Here is a 25,862-nt window from a genome sequence, read left to right as displayed (position 1 = left end):
TACAGAGAAAAACATTTATTAAGAAATAAATTAAAACTGAAGCTCAGGATCTATCAGCTTACCCGCTCTTTAATTCTAGCTGGATTTAAGGTATCCAGTGAAGTATTACATATTCGTTACAGCGTCAAGATATGACCAGAGCACACAGTAGCAGTTCACCCTGTGCTTCAGGTCAGTGATTTCTGCATATCATAATCATCTTTAATACCAAATAATCTTTCAATAAACCCTTAATCTGTGTGTCAAAGCTCAGATCTTTGCGAGATACTGTATCTTTGTATCCCAGATGTAGTTACATCTCTTAATCTTTAAAGTCATATGACAGGACTGAAAGGAAACGGTCCTGGAATGCAGTACTGTATAAAAAATGTTTTGAATCGCGGAGTGGAAGAGATTTAAGTGCCACACAGGTCATAGAACGCAGAAATTGTTTGTTTTGGTTCCTGGCCCGTAAAATCTATCTTGCCTTCTAATTCACCTCAAAACCGATTAGTGATCAATAGTCAAAACATTTGAGTGACACATCTTGCAGAAGGTTGCTGTATTATTTTTGCAGGCTGGAATAATAACATCACTGGTTACTGTTCATAAATAACCCCCTTGACCAAAGACACCGCCTGTTATTATTGGCTAGGGTTTTTCTTGTCTCTCAAACCAGGAGGCTACTCCCGCAATCTTTGAATGGTTACAGACATCAGTAACTTTCCATGAACATTAGTGTGAGCTGGTGAAAAAGAGTCTCTTTTTAAATGGCTCTTTTCGGTTAACACTGGGGACTGAAAAGCATAGGTGAAAGAAGTAATTTATTTGGTTCCTTCTTTTCCTTACCTTTTAAGCTCGAACAACTATTTACAGCTGAGGAGAAAATGTATAAACTAAAGACTGTATATCCCAATCTATATTGAAGGGAGTTCCACATGCATTTCTCTAGTAAGGTAACATCAGTAAAAAAAGAAAAGGGGGGCAATCTAATAATTAGGATAGATAAGCTGTAACCTGTTTGAATGTGCATTTCACACTGTAACATAATTCTAGCCTACTTTTCACCTTTACATTGGAGATTTGCACTTTCTTCAGACCAATTGAGAAGCTAAATAAGATAGCCCTTTCAAGTGAATCGAGCTAAAGGAGAGCCAGCTGACCAAAAAGGATTGGAATACCCATCACTGATGAACATTCACAAAGGAAAGTGACATTGCTGCCTTTCTGCACCTGTTTGAGAAAACAATTGATTTTGCACGAGCAAAAAACTTTCCAACCCCAACTTCCAAAACCTGTGATTTGTTGTGAAAATTGTATAGTACAGAACCAATAATGTACTGTATAAAGAATACCTGTTCTGGCCTAGAAGTATCATACATGTTATAAAAGGAAACCAATTAAAATAGAGGCATTTGAACAGGCCCTCTAATTCCAACACCTATGTACGTAAATAGCAAAATGGGTTTAATTTATCTTAAAGAAATCTTAATGTATTCAATATTAGCATATTAGCACCGCAATGTTAAAGCACAAAATTCTTACATCTGGGTCAAACTCAAGATCCTCACACTAATCCATTTTCAATCTGTGAACAATGTGGGACAATTCTTATCAATGGCTTTGTAGTAATGTAAGTGGAGTACATCAACCCATTTGATTTGAAATGGCAAGTTCACAGATAGGTCAGATTAGGCACAGTTCACAGGAATGTTTTTGGTTGAAAGGATGAACACTGACTGGTGCTAGGGTTCTCCTAGCTCCCCCTCCATGGTCCGTACCAAAACATACAGCTCTGCCAGGCCAACTACAGATGCAGCGATCACAGCAGATATCACTCTCTGAAACACACAAACAAACATGTCAACAAAGATACCACACGACAGATTCTTGAACAGATTTGGAATTCAAGGGTTTTAAATTTTAGCTTTCTTAGTGATTACATTTTCAGACAATATTTTTGTCAATTTACAACTCAATGCAATACTAGCATAATCACTGGTTATCATGCAATCCAGGTTTAAATGACACAAATAATCTTGTCAGGCAAACAGGGTTTATACTGTGACAGCTGGTACAACTGAGGGATCTTTCTATGAATTCTTACCGCCGTGGTCTCAGTAAATATGTACTGACTGCCCAGATAGGCGCAGGCGAATGTCGCTGCCACTGTCACTAGGAAGTTGAAGACCGTTATAACTGCAGCTTTCGCTGAGCGCACTAGAGACAGACCACAAACAGCCACATTAGAAAAGGGAGGGGCGAAGAGAGGACAGTAAGACCTAGACACAGACTGCATACTAAGTTTCCTAACCTGTACTAACCTTCTCTCCCGAAGTCTGCTAGTGTTTCGCGACGATTTATTACCTGCGGGGGTAAAGCACACGCAATAATCAACTACGAAACCTAGAAGACCAATGCGATCCCAGTAAAGCTGGCCACAACATACGTACCTAACACTTTTGGACAGCCTGACTTACCTGACTGTTTACATTTCGTGTGATTCTGTTGTACTCTTCATTGGCCAACTTGGCTTTGATTCGCTCCAGACGAGCCACCAACACAGGGTTCTATGACAAAGAGGGTGGCGCACTTTAACAATAAGAAGTCATGAGGGAGGATGACTGAATGAATAACCTGTCTGTCTCACATACTCTGGGTGGCGTTTCAACTTTAGGCAGGTGCAGTGAGCTGTCCTCCAACAGCTCATTAAGGTAAAATGGTTGACCTGAGGGGAAGAACCAGTAGATGTGGTTATAACATAAATTCCTGACGGCGTGCCCTTGTCTGTTAGATGAGCTACAATATAAATAGAATAGCTAACTACATACCATTGTCTTGCAGATATTTATGAAATGTCCTCGCAGTTCGAAAGGACAGAATGGGTGACTGTTCCTGTTCAATAATATGCTCCAGTTCCTTCCGCAGTTCCGTGGGAACTGAGACCCCTTCTTTCTTCAGCAACTTGCTTACCCTATCTCGAAATGTATGTCCAATAATAAATGACGATGCCATTCTCGAACTGTAAACTATCAACGTCACGTAGCTAGCTAGTTAGCTTGTACGTTGTAACCACAAGCAAAAGGCTTTGACTACCGCTAACAACTAATGCTAACTTTAACCAACTAGAAAACCAGGAAACAATGGCGGTGTAAACAGATTATTCCTGTCCAATTCTTATTAATACATTCAGTAATAATCTAATCATAGTATCGGCTACACATTTTGTGTTGTCCAATACCGATGGGTTTGTAAAATGTTATTGTAAGCAATGCTCTACAATAATGCCAGCTAAAAGGGTCACGAGCAGCGATGTTTACCTTGTGACAGGATCTGATGTACCTAGGTACTTCCGCTTTAAAGGAAAAGTAACTGGACAGTAACGTTTTCATAATAGTTATTGTTTTAATGAATTAATATAAAATATAAATATGTAGGTTTGGTGCATCAAAACTACTGCAGTGCAGGTGAATGTCGACCGACAAATTTATAGATGCATTTGCACCATAAATAACGAATTATTATCATATCTAGATCAGTCGCATTAACAATTTACCCATGATTCGTTGCGGTGTACAGCTTTGCATTGTTCATTTCGTGTGTAATTGAAGATTGTAGTTCAGTTAAGCGATGCACAATAATAAACCGCGACAATTTGTGCAGTTATAAGTTGAAACGGAGTACTTGGCAATTCGTTTTCAGCAACAGTACATGTTGTAAAGTCGCATGCTTTAATACACGTGAGCTTCGGCGAGCAAGTGCAAACTAATTGAAGGAAAAATGGCTGCGTGTGCTATACGACGAGGCTTTCTGACTACGATAATTAAATACAACAAGAAACACACACATAGAATATTGAGTATTATTGAAGGCAGTAGAGGACTCGTTTCGAAGAGACCCCGGTTTCCTTGTTTGGCATGTGATTTGCCCAACATTCAGCAGAGGAGGTTTATGTCGTCACGGTAAGGGAGACATTTGTGTTCTTGCTAACTAGCGTGCCGAGATAGCTAAACTGAGTTAGCTAACCAGTAAGTCGATTGTCTTTCATGCTGTGAAGCACTCTTCCGTTACTAACAACTGTCACTTGAAATTTACAAACGTGTCTTTAGTTCTACTGTAACTGATGGGGAAGATGTGTTCCATAGATAGTTAAACGAATTAACATTATTGAGCAATACTTGGCAATATGTCAGTTATGATTTAAAAGACAGAACGTCTTGGATTTAGAAAGAGGAAGGTAGCTAAATGCGTATCATTTACAGTATAATCCGCAAAGGGGTTGTGTAGAGCTGTGTGCTGCAAGTCTGGCTGGAGTCAAAGTAGGCGTGTAGACCTACATTAACACTACGCCTCTATCTAGAAGTTACTTTTTAACAGACTTATAACGATATTATAATATTAGACCCCATCGTTCACTTGTAGTCCAACCGTAGAAAAACAGACAGTCTCTTGGACGTACTCTGCAAGAACTGATTTAATCTACAACACCTGATTTAAGGTTAATGACATAACCAAGGCTTGACATGGGCACCCGCCCACCAGTCAAATGAGGGTAGAATTTGGCTGTGGCGTGTAACACAGTCACTCATACTAGCCACTTTGGCGGGTGGCATTCTATATATCTATACATAGGGTTTTTCCTGCATTCAAAGCGCAAAGGCAATAGCCTTCCCAAAATCTCGCACCGCCTCTGTGTGTTTGCATGGTGAAACATGATTTTGCGCTCATACAGAAAACGAAACGCTGCACCTAAAAAGACGGGAGGCGGAAACTTTTTCCACGTTGAGTGTTGCCAGGTAGGGTGGGTTTTGAACTTAATTGGGCTAACTTTATAGGCTTGGGCGGGTCGAATTTTTTTCAGGAGTCTTCGGAAGAATACAGTTTACGGTCAATGAAATCTGGCAACCTTGCATACTGGACCACACGTGTCCAGACATGCAGGAGATGAGTAATGTCGGGAAAACAAGTGGATCCCAGTTTTCTTTTACACCCAAGCTTGTCAAAATATTCCATTCAAACTTAATAACCTCAAACTAAATCTAATCCGCATAATTTTTTCAGGTGACTTCTAGTAGCCTAAAATTAGTTTTGTTTTTAAAGAGAGATCGCGAGACAAACGAAGATGACTGGTGAAAAGACCATCAGACCAGGATATGTACTAATCACCAAAAACATTAGGCTATATATGCAATATATAGAGTAAAAAAATATATAATGAACATATTTTTGTTACTAACAATATAAACCTATGAACGTTAAGACTGCTGATGGAAGTCCAGGAAGATTAACGACGTGGCGTCAAGGCAAGGATGGGGAAAAATAACGTGACAAGGCTTTAATAAATACAGCTCTGTTTCGTTTTTTATGCAAGTCTATATTAACAAGAACATAGCATAACAAAAATAGACAACAATAATATCGACTGCAATTTATTGTAAAGCTGATGGGTTTCATAGTTCTTTTTAAATAACATGTTAATAATTCTAGGTTATGTTAAAAATAAATATATTGCTTGCATATTTTGGTTGATATTAGGGAGGACATTGTAGCATGCATTAGCTGAGCATCTAAGTGGACATGGACAACAGGGCAAATTTAACACAATATTTGTATTTTTCAAGTGTGTAGCCACATTATATAAAGTATTTCACAGAGGGGTGTCCAGGTAGAATGGGGTACCACCTTTGCCTAATAGTGACTTAACCAGTGACCAAGACAGGCTAAGATGTAGCACACCATAGTCAGATCTTATCAAATGAGATGTAATTCCCCAACAACAAAATGGTGGCTAGTGAAAATGCTGAGTAGCTAGTAACTTTGGAAAACCACTAGTCACAGTGGCTGGTGAGTAAAGTCAAGCGCTGAACATAACAGAACCGAATGACTTCGAGCCAACGCATCTTCTTCGCCTACGATTGTACCAAGGGAGTTAAACCCAGGGTTTGGGTTGGGCCTAGGATATTAGCTACTGGAAGACCAATAGAGCACCAATTAGTCATTCTAGCTTTAGTTTACAGTAGTTAACTGTTATATAAGATAGTGTTTGCCTTCCTGTTTATTCGAGTGAGTACTTATTTTTGTTATGATGAAATATCCTCAAAATGAGGAATTGCGTTAGCTATCGGACACCGTGTTTGGACGGTAATCTATTTGTTGTGGTGTTTTACCACTCTAGACGTTCATTCTTGCCAGTGGTATTATAATCCCAGGGACAACCTCTGAGGAGTAATCGGCAACACAGCTGGTGAACCCAGACGCCTGTGGGCAGATCTCTTCCACCTCATATCATCTGACAGTAATATGAAAATCCACGCAATATTAAATCCCTACCTTCCCCCCTATATTGTTTTGAATAATAGATCTGGCAAAGTATGAGTGATTTGAACACGGCCAGCTGTTGTTCAGTGCATTGTTGATTTAATGCGTAGTGAAGGGGAGTTGTTTAAAATAGATTTCAATCACTCTTTTTAAGCACCTATTTGGTTTCAAAGAAACCTTCCATACATGTTTTGCCATTGGTGATATGTCTTACAACAGGTTTTTTGTGATGCCATTTTGCATTCTTCACCATATCATTATACTAATATAATCTGATTAGGCAGGCAGCCGGTTGTTTTGTAAGGGGAAAGCCATGCTCTGTCTGTGTCAATAGGTTAGAATAAGTTGTCATGCTTTGTCGCCTAAACCTATGACTGGTTTGCAAAGGAAGCCTTTTCAGCTGGAAGATGATTATGGTTAAATGATCTGATATTAGTTTTTGCGATTTTTAACCTTAATTGTCAATTAACCCCCTCCTAAAAATCGAACATGGCAGTTTTAAGTGGACGGTCAATATTGGGTCGTCTGTCAGCCATCTTTGTGTTTAGAAGGTAAATTGTAAATTCAGTAAAGAAATAATGTTTTAAAAAGTAAATGTCGTACCAACTTAATCGCTGCAGTTCAAACCAGGGATCGATCCATTCTATGAATTTGATTTCTATGATTGAAAATAAAGATCTGATTTGTGGTTGAGATTTTGTCTAATGCAGATGACCTGTTTGGTGTCCCTATCCTCTGAGTGCTGCTGATTTGTATTCCCAGTGTATGCCAGCTTCCATTCCCAAGCGTGAATCTGTGACACTAATGTGGGCCTCCGGAGATCTGTGACTTTGCTCCAGTTTGTAACGGTGTTGCCTGTGTTTGTCAGGAACAGGCCAGAGGGGAAGGTTCTGGAGACCGTGGGAGTGTTTGAGGCACTAAAGCAACATGGGAAATATGAAACGGGCCAGGTAAGAGGAGCAGCGCCATTGCAGTTCACTTACCTGTCCATTCCTCCTCATCATTCAGAATTATAATAATATACTACTGCCTCTCTTTACTGTTAAAGATAATCAGGACCTATTTGATTCTTAGTCACAGGTTGTTAAGAGACCTGTAATCTGTGCCTGCGAACCTAACCTGAATGGAGTGTTGGCTCTTTATATTGTTTAACCATAAACATTTACAATTTAGTCATTGGAGTCACTCTTATCCAGAGCAATTTACCAGAGGCGTTTGTGTATAGTGCCTTGCTCAAGGGCATTTTGGCAGATTTTCAACATTAACTCTCTGGTTCTCCTCATTATTTCCCAAGCTTTTCCTTCATAGTGTGTTTGGGTACCGAGGGATCGTGTTGTTTCCCTGGCATGCCCGTCTCTACGACAGAGATGTCACTCCTCCTGTATCTGACAGGTACAGATCTCGTGCTAGTTAATTTCTTTGTTTTATACCTAAAACATGGCTAAGTTGTCCTTTCATCAAGTTGTTCTTGCATTTGTTTGTATTTTTGGTGACCAGTAGAAAACCTGTCACTAGTTTAAGTCCCCATGCTTTCAATGGTCGGAGCAGGGCATTTCCTTGGTCAGGTTGTGTGGTCGGGAGAAACTCATGGCCTCTGCTCGTAATCTGTTTCATGTTGGTTAATCCGGTGAATGGTGGGATTTTGACTGCTCTGGTTTGTCCCACAGCAAGCCAGACCCTCCAGGTTCGCATGGGTCCAAGGAGGTGAAGGGGGAGACTCATACCTACTACCAGGTCCTCATCGACACCCGGGACTGCCCACACATAGTATGTCTAAACACTCTTCTGGGGTACTTTGTTGGATTACGCTTTATTGGGAGAGTCACAGTTTCCATCTGTAGATCTTCTGTAGGAAGTTTGTTGATAGTTTTAGTATCTGTTCATAAGCAACTGCTTGTTAGTTATAGAAGAAAGTTTAGGGTTTGGATAAAAGCTAGGTTTAGTAGATGGTTAATATTTTATAGATAGTCAATAGGTAATCTTTAGAGCATGCAGACACTTTTGGGACTATGAAAATAGTCTTATCCATTTTCATTTATTTATTTCTTAACTCTGCCTTCTTGGTTGTTGGGTGTGAACTGGGGGGGGTGGTGTGCTAATGTGCCCTTGGCAAGCGAGGTACTCACTCATATGACTAAAATGTCAATTGAGGGGACAAAATTGTCCATTTACTGATCTAGTCTACATCTGTTGAATTTGGCGCATGTGAGACACACATTTATTTTATTCGCAGCGTCTTGTGTTCACAGAATCCTGTGCTTTCTCTTTGAACTCCTTATATTTCGGGTTGCTTCTTTGAGGGTTCGTTTATACCTTCTTTTTTTTTCTTTCAAGCATCCAAAAAGCATTGACATGTATGATTTCTGGCACACTGAAAATGAATGGGTTCCTCCAATTGTGTTGACAGTCTCAGAGGTCTCAGACTGAAGCGGTGACATTTCTGGCGAACCACGACGACAGCAGAGCCCTTTACGCCATCCCAGGTAAACGACCCCGCCGGCGGTGTGTTGGAGCCGTACGGCAGCAGAGCCTGGAGGCCTTATCACCGAACGGCGTTGTCTGACTGATCTGGTCTGATTATCTCCTAAATCTGCCCCCCGGTTACCTCCGCATGCTATTTCTTGTCCTTGCTGGATGACTGACGTCCCTTCTGCCTGGCTGTCACTGTGTGTGCGTTGCAGGTTTGGACTATGTGAGTCACGAAGACATCCTGCCATACAACTCCACAGAGCAGGTCCCCATCCAGCACGAGCTGTTTGAGCGTTTCCTCATTTTCAACCCTGCCAAAAGTAAGCACCAGATGATCTCTGCTTTATGTCATGCACTAAGCATGACATTATACATATCTTTTTAACATGACTGACTATATATATTATAGTTCTTTCCCCCTCTTCCCTTACCAAATGAGACCAGGGTGTTTTACGATGGGAAGGATAGTACTGTGAGTGTCTAAAGAGACACTGATGGAAGAACCAGCAGGAAAGTTTCAGTGGGGAATAACTCCGGGATTTTGAAAAATGTTGCAGAATTATTTTTTTTTACATTAAATGCGGATGTCTTCTGGTTATGTATGTTTGTATTTATGCTGGTTGGACAGTAAAAATATTACCATTGGCCTGCGTGAGGGGAGTGTCGTGACTGCGTGTGGGGAGTGTCGTGACTGCGTGTGGGGAGTGTCGTGACTGCGTGTGGGGAGTGTCGTGACTGCGTGTGGGGAGTGTCGTGACTGCGTGTGGGGAGTGTCGTGACTGCGTGTGGGGAGTGTCGTGACTGCGTGTGGGGAGTGTCATGTGTGTTCGTTCCCTCCAGATCCCCCGTTCAGTGCCAGGGACACCCTAAAGGCCTGGCAGGAGAAGAACCATCCCTGGTTGGAGCTGTCCGACGTCCACCGGGAGTCCACGGAGAACATCAGGGTCACAGTCATTCCGTTCTACATGGGCATGAGGGTAAGGATCTCCCCTCCACCCCCCGCCTCGGTCAGCACAGTCTATCACTGTTCCCAAAATAATCTGCCCACCTGTTCGACATGTTCAAAAATCAAGAGCTTTTGTGTTGAAATCCTGTCATATCCTACCAATTGAGCATTTCCCCTAGTTCACATGTTTTCAACAACGACCTAAATGCTCTCATTCTTTGTTGATTGTTACGATGCCCTTGGATCTGCCGGTGTTCAACAAATACTTGTCGTTCTCTTCCTCAGGAGGCGCAGAATTCTCATGTCTACTGGGTAAGCAGCTCACTCCAATTCCAAGGCCGGTCTTATGGGCAACTCTTACCCAGCTGATCCAGGCCTGATACCTGCTCTCAGAGACATGTAAGAGTGTAAGAACAGCAGCTTGTTCACGTGTGTCTCACAGTGGCGCTACTGTATCCGGCTGGAGAACATGGGGAACGAGGTGGTGCAGCTGAGGGAACGACACTGGAGGATCTTCAGCCTGTCAGGCACCCTGGAGACGGTCCGAGGCAGAGGGGTCGTGGGCCGGGTCAGTGTGGCCGCCGCGTTCTGAAAACGTCACACTTTCTTCCTTTGTCCTCGTTCACTCAGTTCCTGACTTTGTTTATTGGAGGAGGGGTTACAGGTTGTCTGCCTTTACCAACCTCCTCCAATGAAGGTGTTGGGCAGGCAAGGAAGAGGGGTTTGACCCAGCACATACAGTGTATGGAGGAAATGACTAATGGTTTATGTCCCCAGGAGCCAGTGTTGTCCAAAGAGCAGCCGGCCTTCCAGTACAGCAGCCACGTCTCTCTTCAGGCCCCCAGTGGACACATGTGGTCAGTACTTCCCAGCATCCCCTTGGCTTCTACACACTTTGACCTGTGAAAATTTAGTTTGGCGCTTGCAAGTGGTGGGTTCGGCTACCAAGGTGGTGCCAGTAGGAAAAATAAAAACACTAAATGCTACACTACTTTAAGTAGCTTTGGATGAGGGCCTGCGGAAGGACTTGACAAACTAAATAAATGTGACCTGTCAAAGGAACTGCATTAGTGACTTAAGTATGCCTGGGGAGTTCTTGCTGTCAGCGGACCAGAACATCCCTCCATGTTTATCGAAGGATGTTTTGGTCTGAGAATTAACTTAATCCCTACGGCAAACATGGCTGTGGAGACAGGCTGGGAAGTCACTTCAAATGATTAGCGCCCTTGGAAAAAGACAAGCAAAAATGTCTGCAACTTAACACTGGTTTTGGGCTATATTTTCATTTCCAGTTTGTGAAATACATTATGCACGTAAGGCTTCAGGAGGATCAACCAAAATTACAAATTCATAAAGTTCTAAAAATATTTCCCCAACATTTTCCAAATGACTGACACCTCTTGTGTGGATGCCAGGTCCGGTGGTAACTCCCAGCTCCGTGTATGAATGCCAAGCAGTATTGGCAAATGGAACTGATGCTTCAGTGAGATTTACATGAAAATATTGCTGTATGGCAATGCAAACAACTAGTGTTTTTATTGGGTCAAATGAGAAGGCACAGTCAGAAAATGAAGTCCTACCTGTCAAGATGGTGGTGGATGGTTGATGTCAAGGGGGCTGTTGGGGATTCACCGGTCCCAGGGACCTCAAGGATCTGGACAGATTCTGCATGGTGGAATGGTTTAAGATCTTTCCCAGTGTGTTCTCTGATCTCATGACGACATTATAGGAAAAGGCTCAGTGTTGTAGTGAGTGGGCGGGGGGTACACAGAACTGGGAATACATTTTCAGGGAAATCCATTTGTAGTTTTAGTTAATTCCATTGGATCCTTATTGCATATTGTACAATATAGAGTTGGGCAAGTTGGAAAAATACAATATCTCGTTATCTGTTGTTTATCCTAATACAGCCTTTTCTGCACATTCTAATCGTGTGCGCCGATCTTGTAAACCGGGCTGTGGGAATTGGTTTACCCCAGGGATGTTATTCCGAAAGACCGGCAAGAGATCCCCGGTGTGACTGTAAACGTTCTAACAGGTTCTCCCTGTGCAGGGGGACGTTCCGCATCGAGAGGACCGACGGCTCCCACTTTGACGTGCGCATCCCCCCGTTCTCCCTGGAGAGCAACAAGGACGACAAGGCCCCGCCCGCCGGCTACACGTTCTGATGGCGTGCCGCGCCGCTACCCGCAGCCCAGCGGCCCGAGCCGTCCTTTAGGAACGGAGCAAAACCCTTCCTCTGCCACTTTTCCTCATTAATATTTTAAGAAACCTGTTATTTAATCAAGCACATTAAAACACAGGATGTTGAATGAAAAAGGCAAATTCCTGATGTCCTTTCAGCAACACTGAAGAGAAGCCATGGGCCCCAGAGGTTGTCGATCAAGAACATTCTGCACTAATGGTCTTAGCTAATATGAGTGGGAATTAATTAGGCTAAGTGTTTATTTCAACAATAGTTGCTCGACCCAGAAGGATTGTACAAGCCAGGCCCTTTTTGGTATCTACCTTGTGTTTGTGAGAAATTAGTCGACCTGGTGGGGAACTACTGAATGGATTTTTTTATTGAAGCCAAATAGAATGTGTTCAATAATATATATTTATCAGAGACCTCAGTCTATACCTTGTGTTGCCGACGTAGACTATAATGCATATGACTGAGGGCTGAGAGCCTGTTCGCTTGGTCATCTCTTCGGGGCTTAGCGGTAGGGGGCACAAAATGGACGTTTTGTTTCAAAAGCCACAGGCTGGATACCAACCTGGTTGTCTCGCAACACACTATGGCCTGTGAGTTGCGTTACCTTTCAGTGGCAGTGGGCTGTATAGGATCTAGGTTGACTTATGGAACGATGCCCCCAGAATGTCAAATAGCGACTGCAAGTGGACTCTAGGATGGCATTGTTGGCCACGCCGATATCACCACTTGCAACTGAAACATGTCCGAGGTACAGGGTGGGTTAAGCAGGGCGCCATGTTCTGGTTCAGATGGAAACGGCAGGGAACCAAATGTTACACACCGTGTATTTCTGTGTGAACATTTTGTAACGCTGCACCCTTCTGAATGTGTCCCGTTTGAGGTGGTGAGCGAGAGCATCTGAAAGGGTGATTGGCCACTTGTCTAGTGTGGAATGACTGAACTGCCTTGTGGCCCTGTTCAGGGAGGAAGCCATTGTTTTGGTTATATAAAATGACTGTAATGTTTGAATGATTTACTGTAAATAAAGTTGTAAAGGCAAGAAAATAAATACATTTTGAGAAACGGACAGATGGTCCCTGTGTCGATTAAGCAAATGGACAGTTTAATGTTCCCCAATGGAGGGAGTTTTGGGCGACACTGGATCTGTGAATTGGAGCTGTGTATTAGAAAAGCAGCGCAAGGTTATGCTCTTGTGCATCTGAGAATGTGGTTTCAGAAATCCTGTTTTGTGGGAGTCAAATGTGCCTTAACAAACATTTTAAAGCTATCTTGGATGAACATTTCATACCTCATTTAGTATTTTCTGATTTGTTGGAGTAGGGATAGTAGCTCAGCCAAACATTTGGTGTAGTTCCATTCTTTTGCAGGCCATATCTGTTTTGTTCTTAATATTCTCTGCTGCACCGGGCTATTTAGCCCAGGCCTAACAAACCTGTATTACCTTTTTCCGTTCTTTCTGTACCTTTGACTTGTGATTTGGTTGTTTCTGCAAGTATTCAAATCAAAAGATTACATGACTCTTCATTTTAGATTTTTGCCTGTTGAACCTAGAATGAAAATGATATTGTGCTGGTCATTTTATCGCCATTTCATCTGTATTTGTTGCAAGTATTTCATTATTTCTGAGGAAATTTAAAGTGCTATAAAATATAACCTGTATAGAACTTTTCGAGTATAGTTACATAAAGTGCTTTACACACAATACAAATAGAAATACATTAAAATAAATATGAAAACATTTTAAAAAGTAAAGGAAGAAGAAATTAAGTAACAAAATATAAAATCACAATGATAAAATATTCATAAAAGCCATGTTATAAAAGTTAGTTTTTAGGTATGTTTTAGAAGAATGCACTGATGTCGCATGTCTGACATTCTGTGGTAGGCTGTTCCAGAGTCTAGGGGCCCATAAAGCAGAGGTAGTGATGGCCAAACAAGGCTTCATTAGTGTTATTTTAGCAGCAGAATATTATGCTGGCAGCACTCAGATTTTCTTAATCACAATAAAATATATCATTGAAATGTATACGGCAATATAGTTAATAATTTCTGTAAAAAAGAACAAACAATATTGGAACAGACATTAAACATAAAATGTACAGACTAGATTCCTAACTATATTGCCTTATATATTTCAATGATAGCCTAACAGTGCAGTATGGGTTGACCATGTCATTAATATATTCAGGTGCCAGACCATGTAGTGCCTTAAAAGTGATAAGTAGAATTTTAAAATCTACTCTGAAATTCACCGATAACCAATGTAAAGCTGCCTACACTGGGATTATATGTGACATTGATTTTGTCCTTGTAAGAAATCTGTCAGCTGAATTCTGTAGAATTTACCTAGGGACTTATTGTTGAGGCATGTAAACAAAGCATTACAGTAGTCTAGGTGAGATTAAATGAAAACACGTATAATTTTCTCAGTGTTCTCAAAAGATAAAACCAATGTTATTTTGGCAGTGTTTCACAGTTAGTAAAAACATTACTGCACCAGTATTTTGTGTTATATTCAAAGTCTGGATCAGATTATTGGCCATACGCACAATTTTGCTAATGATCCTAGAGCTAACCGAACTTCATCCGAAATAGGCCAATAATTAAAACTTTGGTTTTATCAGTGTTTAACTGAAGAAAATAATTGGACATCCAGTCCATTGTATTCAAGGCAATTATGCAGAACACATAACTTGCCCAAAAATTCTGGCTTAACCGACAAATACAACTGCGTATCATCTGCATAACAATGAAAAGAAATTTAATGTTGCCGAATTATACTATCTAATGGAAGCATATACAGAGAAAACATGACTGGCCCCAGGATGGAACCCTGCGGAACACCACACATGACAGGAACAGAGGAAAACCTATCATTTTTAATGGACACTACAACTGCTCTATTTGACAGATCCGACTTGAACCAATCTAGTGCAATCCCAGATATCCCAGTCCAATTTCTAAGTCTGTCAATTAAAATGTTGTGGTCTATGGTGTCGAAAGCTGCCCTAAGATCCAGTAATAAGACTGAACATTCTCCAGAGTCAGCATTAAAAAACAAGTAATTTGCAACCTTAACAAGAGCAGTTTCAGTACTGCGTTTCTGACAAATGCCTGGCTGGAATTTTCCAAAAAAGAAGAATGTGTTCCACCACCTGTAAACGTTGCTTTGCTACAACTTTCTTTAAAATGTTGGTTAAGAAGGGCAGCTTGGAAATTGGCCTGTAGTTATTAAAAACAGGTGTCAAGATTAGTTTTTTTTTAAGAAGAGGCTGAACACATGCTGTCCTAAAATAATCAGGGACATAACCTGTACGGAGAGAACTGTTTATAATGGAGAATAGTTCAGGGTCTACTGTTCCAAAAGGTCATTTAAGCAGTCAGGGTGGGATAATGTCTAGAGGGCAAAAAGAGGGTTTTAAAAGGTCTTCTAAAACAATTGGAGTAAAACAGTTAAATAAGTTAAGACAGGGATATGGAACTTGAATACAGGGCTGAGTATGATTTATCATAGATCTAATATTAGCAATTTTCTGATTAAAAAAGTTGGGTTGTGACAGTTTGCTGCCATTAGGTCTGAAAAATACCAAGCCTTAACCCCTTACTGTAAGATAATAGCAGCTCCTTCAAATATATATAATTTTATATTATATACAACTATTATTAATAGATGTAATTATCTATTATATAGATACTAATTTGTATGAAATGACAATTGTCGGAGGCCCGTTTTGGCTGGACATCACTTTTACAATCAGTGGTCAAAAACCGCAGGTAGAGAGTGATTTAATGACATTGGATTATGTAGTATGTCGTTCTGCCCAGCCAACACCAGATGTCAGTATAATTCAATAAAATGCATAATGCTGCAGATTTATGATGTCATTTACTGCAATTACCAGACTAGAAGTTACCGTTCAAGTTATTGTACTAACTTGAACGTGTACTAAGTCCAAACCAAGGTAAAATAAAAAAATAATTTAAAAAAGTTAAGTGTTTTCGGGTCATTTTCAGAGTGTTATTGAAATGTTAGTTATTATATGCAAAATAGACCACCTGATCCCTAGACACCATTCAGCTGAAAAGGCCAGGGATATTATGTATGTTTGCCTATCCTATTTGTTGCAATATACTCTTGGCAGGACGTCTTTTTTATTGAGGAGCAGCCTACCCAACCCCAATCCCTTCTCGGTGTGAAAACACTGCGCCGCGCCAGTTCGCAGCCAGTCCCAGAAAGGAAAATCTTCGGCTGGGTCCCGGACTTTACTTCTGAGGGCGTTTTAAGGCGACGCACCGCGAAAACCGAATCATAAAGGACGTTTAGATACGAACAACCAATCCGATATCTTACTACGCGAAAGTGTCACATTCACCTACCAGCAAATTATTTTGCGAGGCAGAGGTGAATAAAGAAGCGGAGCAGATGAAGATGTAAACATTACCATGCCCCATCTCCATCGCCACAACCACCTTCCTCCAGCTTCCTCTTCATTGTATCTGCTGCTGAGACGCAGAATGCGTGGAATAGGAATCCAATGTGAACGGGACGCGAGGAGACACTCGTGACATTAGCTGTGGCAGTCACATCAACTTCGAAGCGGCCTTCAGAGGATACACGTTTATTAGGAGCAAAGAAATAATGAAGTCTCAAGGATAGCACGGGCCCATGTGAGCGAATGCATCTGGCGGTAGTTTGGTGCTGATATGCGGGACTGCTGCTCCGGTTTCTGCGGCCATGCTGCGGGCATCGTCCGCGGAGTTCAACCCGACTTAATGGCCTTTTAACCAATATGATTTTATCAGGCGATTGTTACATCATTTAATCAGTAAAACATATTTTGTAAAACATATCCCCGAGAATACTGCAATTTCGTGAGTCGTTTTGGGGACGTATGATCAAGGAGGACTGCGCGGACTAAGCTGATCATATTTCACTTGGCTCGGACGTTGTTATCCTAACAAAAATGTCCAGAAAGGGATCTCAATACTAGTAGGCTATGTTGTTCAATTGTATTACAAAAGTTGTAAGTAGCGTCCCGTGTCAAAGTGTATTGTCTACTTTAGATGTGTATGCTTATAGGCAAGCGTAGTACCAAAGATTATTGTGAGATTGACTTTTTTTCAAATTAGAATTCATGTTTTGGCAGTTGTTTCACCCAAAGATATTTGAAGTTTCCCAGCTTAGAACACTGCCATTTATTAACGGGCAGGGTGTTGTCCGACGTGTTGTCTGAATTGTGTGGTGGGGCTAGAAACAGTGGTCCTGACCACTTCAAACGCCTCTTTAAATTTCATGTTTACTGCAAACACAGATATGGCCTAGCTGGGCAGCACTGCCTGACTTCCAGGGCAGGAGGGGAACAAGTCCATCCTTTAAAGCAGGTTATAGAACCCAAACATGGGCACCAAGCAGACCAAAGGTGCTGGGGGCCAAGAGGCTGGGCCAAGCCCACAGCACGGGTTGAAACGGACACCGACCAAGGAGCGGGGGGACATCTTTGCCTCCTTCATGCTGAGATCGGGAGACCGGCTGAGTCGTGGGGGGACCCCACCGCCCTACCAGCGCCGGATATGCATGATCCAGGACATGATGCTGATGGCCAAGCAAGGCAAGCAGGACGAGGCCACCGAGATGCTGAAGACCCTCCGGCAGGTGCGTGTACAGATGTGTATATACTTGTGTGTGTGTGTGTGTGCGCGTGCATGCGTGTGTACATACGTGTGCACAGGGAAATCTGGATATTACGGTCTACCACTAGAAGCAACAACTCTGAGCAGTGCACGTCATGCTTTATGTGAGACCTTGTTGATTTGTCGGGGAGTATTGAGGTGAACTTCAGAGAACAGATGGACAGATGCAGAAGCTGCTGGAGTTGTGATCATCAGAAAGGTCAAATGCAGGGTGCTTGTATTATTTTCCCGTTCCATGCACATGCTTATAAGTGTGTTGGTGTGAAATGGGAATGTTTTTTTATTTGTTTTATCTAGACAGCTTTGGGAAGTGGGGTTGGAGCCAGGGATCAGCCAGTATTGACGGTTACCCTGGTTAGAGTTAAGGTGGACAGATCACCCTGATGGTTACTCTGGTGGTTACCCTGACGATTGGTTACCCTGGTTAGGGTTAAGGTGGACAGATCACCCTGACGGTTACCCTGACGGTTACCCTGACGGTTACCCTGACGGTTACCCTGACGGTTACCCTGGTGGTTACCCTGGTGGTCACCCTGACGATTACCCTGGTGGTCACCCTGACGATTACCCTGGTGGTCACCCTGACGGTCACCCTGACGGTCACCCTGGCGGTTACCCTGACGGTTACCCTGGTGGTTACCCTGACGGTTACCCTGGTGGTTACCCTGATGGTTACCCTAGTGGTTACCCTGGTCACCCTGACGGCTCCTAGATCTGTCGCTTCCAGGGCTGGGTTTGTTTTTTCTACACACAGACACCTCCCTGTGGGGGACTGGCACTGGTGAAGGGGCTGGCTGGCTCGCTGGCTGTCTGTTGTTGGTCTGTCTACTTATCTGTCTGTCTGTTGTTTTTTTCTGTCTGGTTGGCTTTTGTTGTTCTGTCTGTCTGTTGTCGGTCTGTCTTTCTGTCTCTCTGTTTGTCTGTCTCAGTAAGTAGAGTATGTGACTACTGTGGAATCCTGAATCAAACTTCACCTCCATTCTTTGTCCCACTAAAGGGAAGTAAACGGATGGGAACAGGCAGGTCTTACCCAAGCTTGTCCAATAACAGATGGCCTTTGTGGTAGTTTTCTTTTTTACCTTAGTTAATGTTGTTAGATGATTTTCTATAATGAATTATGCTAAAATAAATGCAGCCTACTATTCAAATTCACTGTCTATCAAAGGACAATGCATCAACTCAAAATGACAGTCATTCATTTACCAATTGCTATCTATCAGCTTTCTTTTCTTACTAGAACAGGCAAATGAGATCTCTACTGTAAATTTGTCCATGTGCCTCCCTCCCGACCCGACCTGCTCTCGCCCCCAGACTAGGTCCATGGGTTTTGTGAGGAGGCATATTTCATCTGTGGTTGTGTCACTGTTGCTGAAACAGATGCCCAGAGGCTTGGCTCGCCTTCACCGCTGATGCAGTTAGTGGAGTTGCACGATTTATTGCCCCGTGATGCCAATTCAGTCCGGGTGGCAGGTTTTGCTGATGGAGAGATTGGTGGAAAGGAAGAACAGTAGAGGAGATGTGCTTATTTAAAAATGTAATAGTGGTTCATTTGCTTGATCTTACATTAATTTGAGAAAAATTTTACCTCTAATCGAGTTAAAGTTCTTCAAATAAAAAATACAATCTTAATCAAGAAATATATTTTTTTCTCGAAAAAGAGCCCTGGGAAATGTTAGAAACCAAATTTAATAGAAGTATCGTCCCATTGATATATAATAGTATGCTTTTTCAATTAATCTGAGTCCTTAGGAACTCTAAGTGATCATCCCTGACTTCCTGTTTCACAGGGGTATAAATATTAAGTGACACACATGTTGAACTGTCTTAGTCATCTATCAACATGTGAACGGAAGGAAAGACATTAATGAAATGAGACAGAATCTTGCTGACTTCTAGAAATTAGGCTATGTCTGTAATAAACGTTGCCACACATCTGAAAATGTCCTCTTATAGGGCAGTAATTAACATTTGAAACAACAGACTCTTTGATGAACCTGCCTGGAAGACGACCCAGCTGTGAAGTGCCCAAGCACAGTGAAGAGGATGGTTCACAGGGTAAAACATTCTCTAAGGATCACAGTTGGAGAATTGCAGATTAACTCTTGGGATCTCCACACTGAATGTCTCGTGGTGGATCTGTCATGTTATGGTCCTGGAAACCTGTTTAGGATGCATGGCATCATCAATTCTGTGTATTGCCAGGAGATTTTCAACCAAAATCTCTCTATGTCAGGAGGCTGAAACTATGTTATAAGTTGGATCTGCCAGCAGGATAACGATGCTACAGATTCCTCCAGATCCGCACAGAGATGGTTCACTGACAAAAAAAATCACACTTTTGCAGTGGCCAACCTAGTCACCTGACCTAAATCCCAGTGGAATGAATGGAGGACAGGGAGAGTGGAGGAGATAGGAGGGGAAGAATGGAGGATATAGGAGGGGAAGAATGGAGGATGGGGGTAGAGTGGAGTAGATAAGTGGGGATGAATGTAGGATAGGAGATAGGAGGGGCAGAATGGAGAAGATAGGAGGGGGAGAGTGGTAGATGCAGTTGGATGGGATATTAAATGGTTGCCCTGACCTTCTCTCGTCACAAAAAAATCTCATGGCCCTCATCATAAGTAGTAGTGAGTAGTGGTTAGTAGTAGTGAGAAGTGGTGAGTAGTGGTGAGTAGTAGTAATGATGTTAAAGCCCTATTCCCATCACGGCCACCCTAATCATCTCCCTTATTCCCAATTGGAATATATCTCTCCTGACATGTCCACCTCATTGTTGATGTGTGTTAAGGGTTTTCTGACACAAATTGGTCACCAGGAATGACCCAGGCGAGGTGACTTTTCCCGTTACTATAAAAATGGCAATTGGAGGAAAGGTGATATGTAATCCAGTCATTACTATTATGACTGTGTTTTTAGACTTTTTGTTAAATTTTTGATAGAATGCCTGAGGCCTATTGATTTTCATTACTTCATAATGATGTATTATTTGTAAAATTAGTCCCACCTAGCCCGTCTGGCCGTCAAATGCTTGCATTTGTGCCGTGTGCATTTCTAACTCTGCAAATAGAAGCCTGGAAACAGAGGCTATGTTTCATCAATAGATAAAAAAAAACAGTGTTTCGGATTAGGAGGCCCTGACTGGTCCAACGAAAAGAGTACTGTGTAGATCGTAGTGCTGAGGTCAGACAGTGTTTACCTCTCAAAGTCCACCCCACTGTTGGTGGGGAAGAGGTAAGATATCCTGCACCGCATGTCAGAGTTTAAGGGCTGACCTGGTATCTGTTTCGTCTTTTCTATCAGACTGAATACAATTATATGGACAGTGGAGGACCTGATCCTAGATCCGTTGCCTAGTCTGTGGGTGTGGAGCTGAGAGCAGGCTGGGCAAGAGTGCCGTGGACAGTCATGTTAATATTATGTACACGACACACTTGGAAGAGAGATGCTGTCACTGAATTATAGTTTTTTGAATCAATCCTCTGGCTTTGGTTTGGCCCCTGCAGCACCTGCTTGCTTCACTGTAGTCTGACCACCATGCCCACAGTCCACACAGCAGCAGGTCATTACAAACGGGACCCGGATGTGGTTACCATTTGTCCTGCCACTAATTAGAACACAGAATGAGAGGGGGGTCAACAAGATGAAGAGAGAAAAAGTGGTAGACAGGGATGTAGGAAAGGGAAATATGTAGAGGGAGATGTAGAGAAAGAGAATGTACAGAGAGTTAGAGAGATGTAAATAGTGTCAGGTAGGAAAGATTGCATAGAAAGAGTAAAAGCTAGAGATTTAGAGGTAGAGAGAGTTGGAAGTAGATAGATTAAGATGTAGAGAGAGTGAGATGTACAGAGACAGAAGTAGAAAGAGTGAGATGTAGAATGACTGAGACATCATGAGAGAGAGAGAGGGATGTATATTGAGTAACCAATGGAAAGAATCAGCTCAGTTCACTAGCAACCAGATGCACAGCGTGGTTGCCCGGATACCATGGACCTGGAGTGGACCTTTGATGAAGCTGGAATTGATTCATGAAGGGGCAGCTCTGTTAGGAGCTAATGAATCGAAATACTCTTAACTTCTCCTCCTAAGTCGGTCGGCAGGGTGTTTGCCGTGTGTCCACCTCTTTGATGTCAGTGTGGCTGATTGGTGTGGGAGGCGGACTAATGAAAGACATTTTGAAGTCCTCACTTCCCCTGCCAACACACTTAGCCTCCACCAGCACCTTAGAGTTTACATTTGTTTTTCCCCTTTGTTTGTCAGCGTCATGTATTATTAAAACACTGCTGACAAAAATGCTATTTTCTTTAGTAGGGGGGAATGGCTGGTCTTTTCACCCTACTACGTTGCTTTTTTTCCCTTCCCCCCCGTCTTGTTCAGGTAACCCCAACCTAACCTGTAGGCAACCCCACAAAGTTATCTATTTGCATAGCAGTATGATTTGGTATCACTCTCTCAGCCGGCGCGGGGGGATTTGCCTCGTGTTCTGTGACTCATCCGGCTTTGGTGGACGCATATGCGCGCGTGAATACGCTCAAATGGTGGACATGACTCCCTGCTCCGATAACTAAGAGGGAGAAAGAGTAGAGTCAGTGTTGAATTTGTATTGAAGTGACTGATTCACCTGTTGGCTTTACCGGCAAAATAAAATGTGTGAATCACACACGCACGCGTGCGCGCGCGCACACACGCGCACACACACATACACACCCTGCACAATAGGTGACTCACTCTTCATTTCTATTTTAAAAGAGATAAAGAGAGAGATGTTCTGAGTGGGACGCTCTTCATTCAGCAGGTTAGTAGACACAGCAGCCTGTCCTGAAATAGACCACAAGAGTCTGTCACCCACACGACATGCTCCAGAGACTCTGGTAAACGTAGTGTGTTAAATTTCAGGAGAACAAGCAAATTCAAGGTCTTTGCTTGAATTACAAATACTAAATGAAAAGCTCTAAGCCTTGTTTAGTCCTGTTGGTTGCGCTCTCAGTCTCCTTGTTGCCAACAATTGACTATCGGTTAGCATTGGAGTCGGCAGCTTTATGTGCGACGTTTGCTTAGCGTGGTACGTTTCTGACAGTTTACACTGTGGCTCATCCATCACCATGTCAATGAGGTGCACATCAATGAGTACACTGTGTGTGTGCTTGTTTCCTGTGTGTCTGTCAGTGACTGCTGTCACAAACGAATGCACAATATTAACATGTTGTGCAGAAGAGGCACTCTGTGTGTTGTATGTAGGGCAGTGTGGAATAACCACGGCGACGAACCTCAGGTCCAGCTATAGCGTCTGGCTAGGGCCCACAGATTTCCCCATTCAAGTCACATGGTTGGGTAAATCCATGTGCAGTAACGTTGTCCTGTCTGCCTCTCTGTAGGACCTGGGCATGGAGTCCACGTCTCTGGACGATGTGCTGTATCGCTATGCCAGCTTCAGGAACCTGGTGGACCCCATCACCCACGACCTGATCATCAGCCTGGCCCGATACATCCACTGTCCCAGGACTGGACCGGTAGGATACCAGGCGCCACACAAGTCAACGTGTTATCACAATGCATATCAACGTGTTATCACACACACATCAACATGTTATCAGACCCATGTCAACGTGTTATCACACACATGTCAACGTAACCACGCGCACGTCAGCATGTTATCACATGCACATCAACATGTTATCACACGCTCATCAACATGTTATCACACGCTCATCAACCTGTCATGACACATATGTCAACACATTACCACGCACATGCAGAACAAGGCAGGCCTGTTAGGATACCTATCACTCCATATACACATAAACACATGAACACATGAACACACAAACATATTATCCCACACACGTGTATTGGTGATTGTTATGTGCTATTGTTGGTGGGGACGAAGACTATATAAGAAGAGCATTTTAGGTTAAATGTAAGGTATCTTGGCATCTAGTATAGTATATGTAGGCACAACGCAACATGGAGTGCCTGGAGCTAGCCCTTGGCTGTGGAATATCGGCTAGACATCTCAAACCCCTGAGGTGACCTATTGCTGTTTAAACAGAGCTGTAATCTTTTTTAAGGTCTATTATACCAAGGCTTTCATCCGATCAGCATTCAGAGCTTAAACCACTCTGTTTGTAATCACTTACGAATCCATTATGGCATGCAACTCACTGACACGATCACAATATTGGACCGGCAGGCTTGATTTATTCCACATGCCAGAGATGAGTCCCGCTGCCATCCTCCTGATGGTCTGGGGACTCCAGGTTCTGGATGTGCTCTCTGTGTACTAGTGTACTGTATGTAATGGACAATTCATTATGTTGTATCTTGGTATGTGCACATATTCTTATATATTTGCATGTTTGTGTGCATGCGTGTGCAAGTCTTTGTGTCTCTCTGCGCATGTGTTTCTCTCTGTGTATGCACGTGTGTGTGAAAGAGGGATTCCAACCAAACATCCCTCTGATTCAGCACAGGGAAGGACATTAACGACTCTCAGAGCAGGGGCTTGAGGACATCCTCCACAGAACGGTGTAATGATGATCAGCTATCAGAGCAGGGGCTTGAGGATGTCCTCCACAGAACGGTGTAATGATGATCAGCGATCAGAGCAGGGGCTTGAGGACCTCCACAGAACGGTGTATTGATGATCAGCTATCAGAGCAGGGGCTTGAGGACCTCCACAGAACGGTGTATTGATGATCAGCTATCAGAGCAGGGGCTTGAGGATGTCCTCCACAGAACGGTGTAATGATGATCAGCTATCAGAGCAGGAGCTTGAGGACATCCTCCACAGAACGGTGTATTGATGATCAGCTATCAGAGCAGGGGCTTGAGGACCTCCACAGAACGGTGTATTGATGATCAGCTATCAGAGCAGGGGCTTGAGGATGTCCTCCACAGAACCGTGTAATGATGATCAGCTATCAGAGCAGGAGCTTGAGGACATCCTCCACAGAACGGTGTATTGATGATCAGCTATCAGAGCAGGGGCTTGAGGATGTCCTCCACAGAACGGTGTAATGATGATCAGCTATCAGAGCAGGGGCTTGAGGATGTCCTCTACTGAACTGTGTATTGATGATCAGCTATCAGAGCAGGGGCTTGAGGATGTCCTCTACTGAACTGTGTATTGATGATCAGCTATCAGAGCAGGGGCTTGAGGATGTCCTCCACAGAACAGTGTAATGATGATCAGCTATCAGAGCAGGGGCTTGAGGATGTCCACTACAGAACGGTGTATTGATGATCAGCTATCAGCAGGGGCTTGAGGATGTCCTCTACAGAACGATCTGCTGATGCGATGCAGCAATTAAAATGGAAATGCAATCACATTAATCAACATAGAGGTGTATTGACAGTCTCTCTCTACATTTCTCTCTACCTCTGCTTTTTTCTTTCATCTTCCTTTTTTCTCTGTCCTTCCATCTACCTCACTGTTTCTTTCTCTTCGTCTTTCATTCCTTTTCTTTCTGGCACTCTATACATTTATCAACCGACTCCTATCTATCTCTGTCTTTCTTGAATATTCTCAAAAACCAGCCTTACACCTGTGTGCATCTTTGGTCTGTATCCGTCTCTGTATAATACTTACATAAAATAGCTCAATCTTCTTTAAAACAATTTCCTTTAAAAAAGTACTCTCTGTTGTCTGCACATTGTCCTAAAATCAACCAGATAGAAGACATGCCACTGACATTAAAACAAGTGCGTCTTATCTGTGGTGGAATACAGTGCCTCCAGATTAACGTCACTGAGGGACGGGGAGACACGCTCCAGCAGTCTCAGTATTTCCCTCCGTCAGAGCGGCCATTTTTTACAGCCCCTTTGTGTCTGCAACAAGTTTGAGGCTGCTGCAAATATGCAAATGTACACACTGAGGGTCGGCGCACACTGTATCTGAAAAGGCTGCAGTAAACTGGCATTTGCACACCTGTTTTCTGTGACAAGACTGGTAACACACACTAGTTTGGCTTACTTGTTTCTAGTCACCTTGTATTTTTCCCCTAGTAAAATACACTTCTATTTGATTTGGTTCATAAGAATTATTAAGGGGGTACCCCGAATAATTTGAGAAGTTGAAGATATATTTTTTTTTCTATGAATAATTGCAGCCCAGTTAAATGTTTGATTTCTCTCACATTTTGACTGTGAGGTCAGGTGGACAACAATGACAGTTTTTCATGCCTTATTTCTGTACTGGCTCTGTCTGTACTGGCTCTGGCTCTGTCTGTACTGGTCCTGTCCGTATTGGCTCTGGCTCCATCTGTA

At 42.7% G+C, this 25,862-nt stretch overlaps 3 protein-coding genes across 4 annotated transcripts in view; 2 read left to right on the top strand and 1 right to left on the bottom strand.

Annotated features, from left to right (window-relative positions):
* Nucleotides 1-51: 51 nt before the first annotated feature.
* Nucleotides 52-3,331, bottom strand: tmem199 (transmembrane protein 199). The gene is made up of 6 exons (XM_010893811.5): nucleotides 2,811-3,331; nucleotides 2,634-2,707; nucleotides 2,460-2,549; nucleotides 2,304-2,346; nucleotides 2,087-2,199; nucleotides 52-1,820 (listed from the first exon to the last, which is right to left on the bottom strand). Exons 1-6 carry the CDS (start codon nucleotides 2,992-2,994, stop codon nucleotides 1,725-1,727), a joined length of 600 nt encoding a protein of 199 aa, XP_010892113.2. The 5' UTR covers nucleotides 2,995-3,331; the 3' UTR covers nucleotides 52-1,724.
* Nucleotides 3,332-3,427: 96 nt separating this feature from the next.
* Nucleotides 3,428-12,975, top strand: poldip2 (polymerase (DNA-directed), delta interacting protein 2). Of its 2 annotated transcripts, none has more exons than XM_010893810.4 (11): nucleotides 3,428-3,941; nucleotides 7,172-7,247; nucleotides 7,592-7,689; nucleotides 7,965-8,064; nucleotides 8,705-8,780; nucleotides 8,979-9,086; nucleotides 9,607-9,743; nucleotides 9,998-10,024; nucleotides 10,155-10,280; nucleotides 10,490-10,569; nucleotides 11,766-12,975. In XM_010893810.4, the coding sequence occupies exons 1-11, from the start codon at nucleotides 3,760-3,762 to the stop codon at nucleotides 11,878-11,880; spliced, it is 1,125 nt and encodes a 374-aa protein (XP_010892112.1). In that variant the 5' UTR covers nucleotides 3,428-3,759; the 3' UTR covers nucleotides 11,881-12,975. The 2 variants fall into 2 exon arrangements, with proteins under 2 accessions (XP_010892112.1, XP_010892111.1); XM_010893809.4 differs by having other exon boundaries at nucleotides 3,430-3,941; nucleotides 7,166-7,247.
* A 3,046-nt stretch (nucleotides 12,976-16,021) lies between these two features.
* Nucleotides 16,022-25,862, top strand: part of lrrc75a (leucine rich repeat containing 75A) — a 37,150-nt gene continuing 27,309 nt past the window's right edge. Inside the window, exons 1-2 of the mRNA XM_010893808.4 lie at nucleotides 16,022-17,562; nucleotides 22,973-23,107. Coding sequence (XP_010892110.2) covers nucleotides 17,308-17,562; nucleotides 22,973-23,107 — 390 coding nt within the window. The 5' untranslated portion in view covers nucleotides 16,022-17,307. The remainder of the gene's footprint in view (nucleotides 17,563-22,972; nucleotides 23,108-25,862) is intronic.

Source organism: Esox lucius, chromosome 1 (genome assembly GCF_011004845.1).
Source record: "Esox lucius isolate fEsoLuc1 chromosome 1, fEsoLuc1.pri, whole genome shotgun sequence".
NCBI lineage: Eukaryota > Metazoa > Chordata > Actinopteri > Esociformes > Esocidae > Esox > Esox lucius.
This window is presented reverse-complemented; position numbering and strand designations above follow the sequence as displayed.

Bases quoted from the DNA above. Each gene is read 5' to 3' on its own strand.
- tmem199 (XM_010893811.5), bottom strand. From the start codon at position 2,994: ATGGCATCGTCATTTATTATTGGACATACATTTCGAGATAGGGTAAGC. The intron at 2,200-2,303 runs GTTAGTACAGGT...GTCTGTCTCTAG, and splicing joins AGCAGACTTCGGGAGAGAAG to TGCGCTCAGCGAAAGCTGCA. The intron at 1,821-2,086 runs GTAAGAATTCAT...TGTGTGTTTCAG, and splicing joins TATTTACTGAGACCACGGCG to AGAGTGATATCTGCTGTGAT.
- poldip2 (XM_010893809.4), top strand. From the start codon at position 3,760: ATGGCTGCGTGTGCTATACGACGAGGCTTTCTGACTACGATAATTAAA. The intron at 9,744-9,997 runs GTAAGGATCTCC...TCTCTTCCTCAG, and splicing joins CGTTCTACATGGGCATGAGG to GAGGCGCAGAATTCTCATGT. The intron at 10,570-11,765 runs GTCAGTACTTCC...CTCCCTGTGCAG, and splicing joins GCCCCCAGTGGACACATGTG to GGGGACGTTCCGCATCGAGA.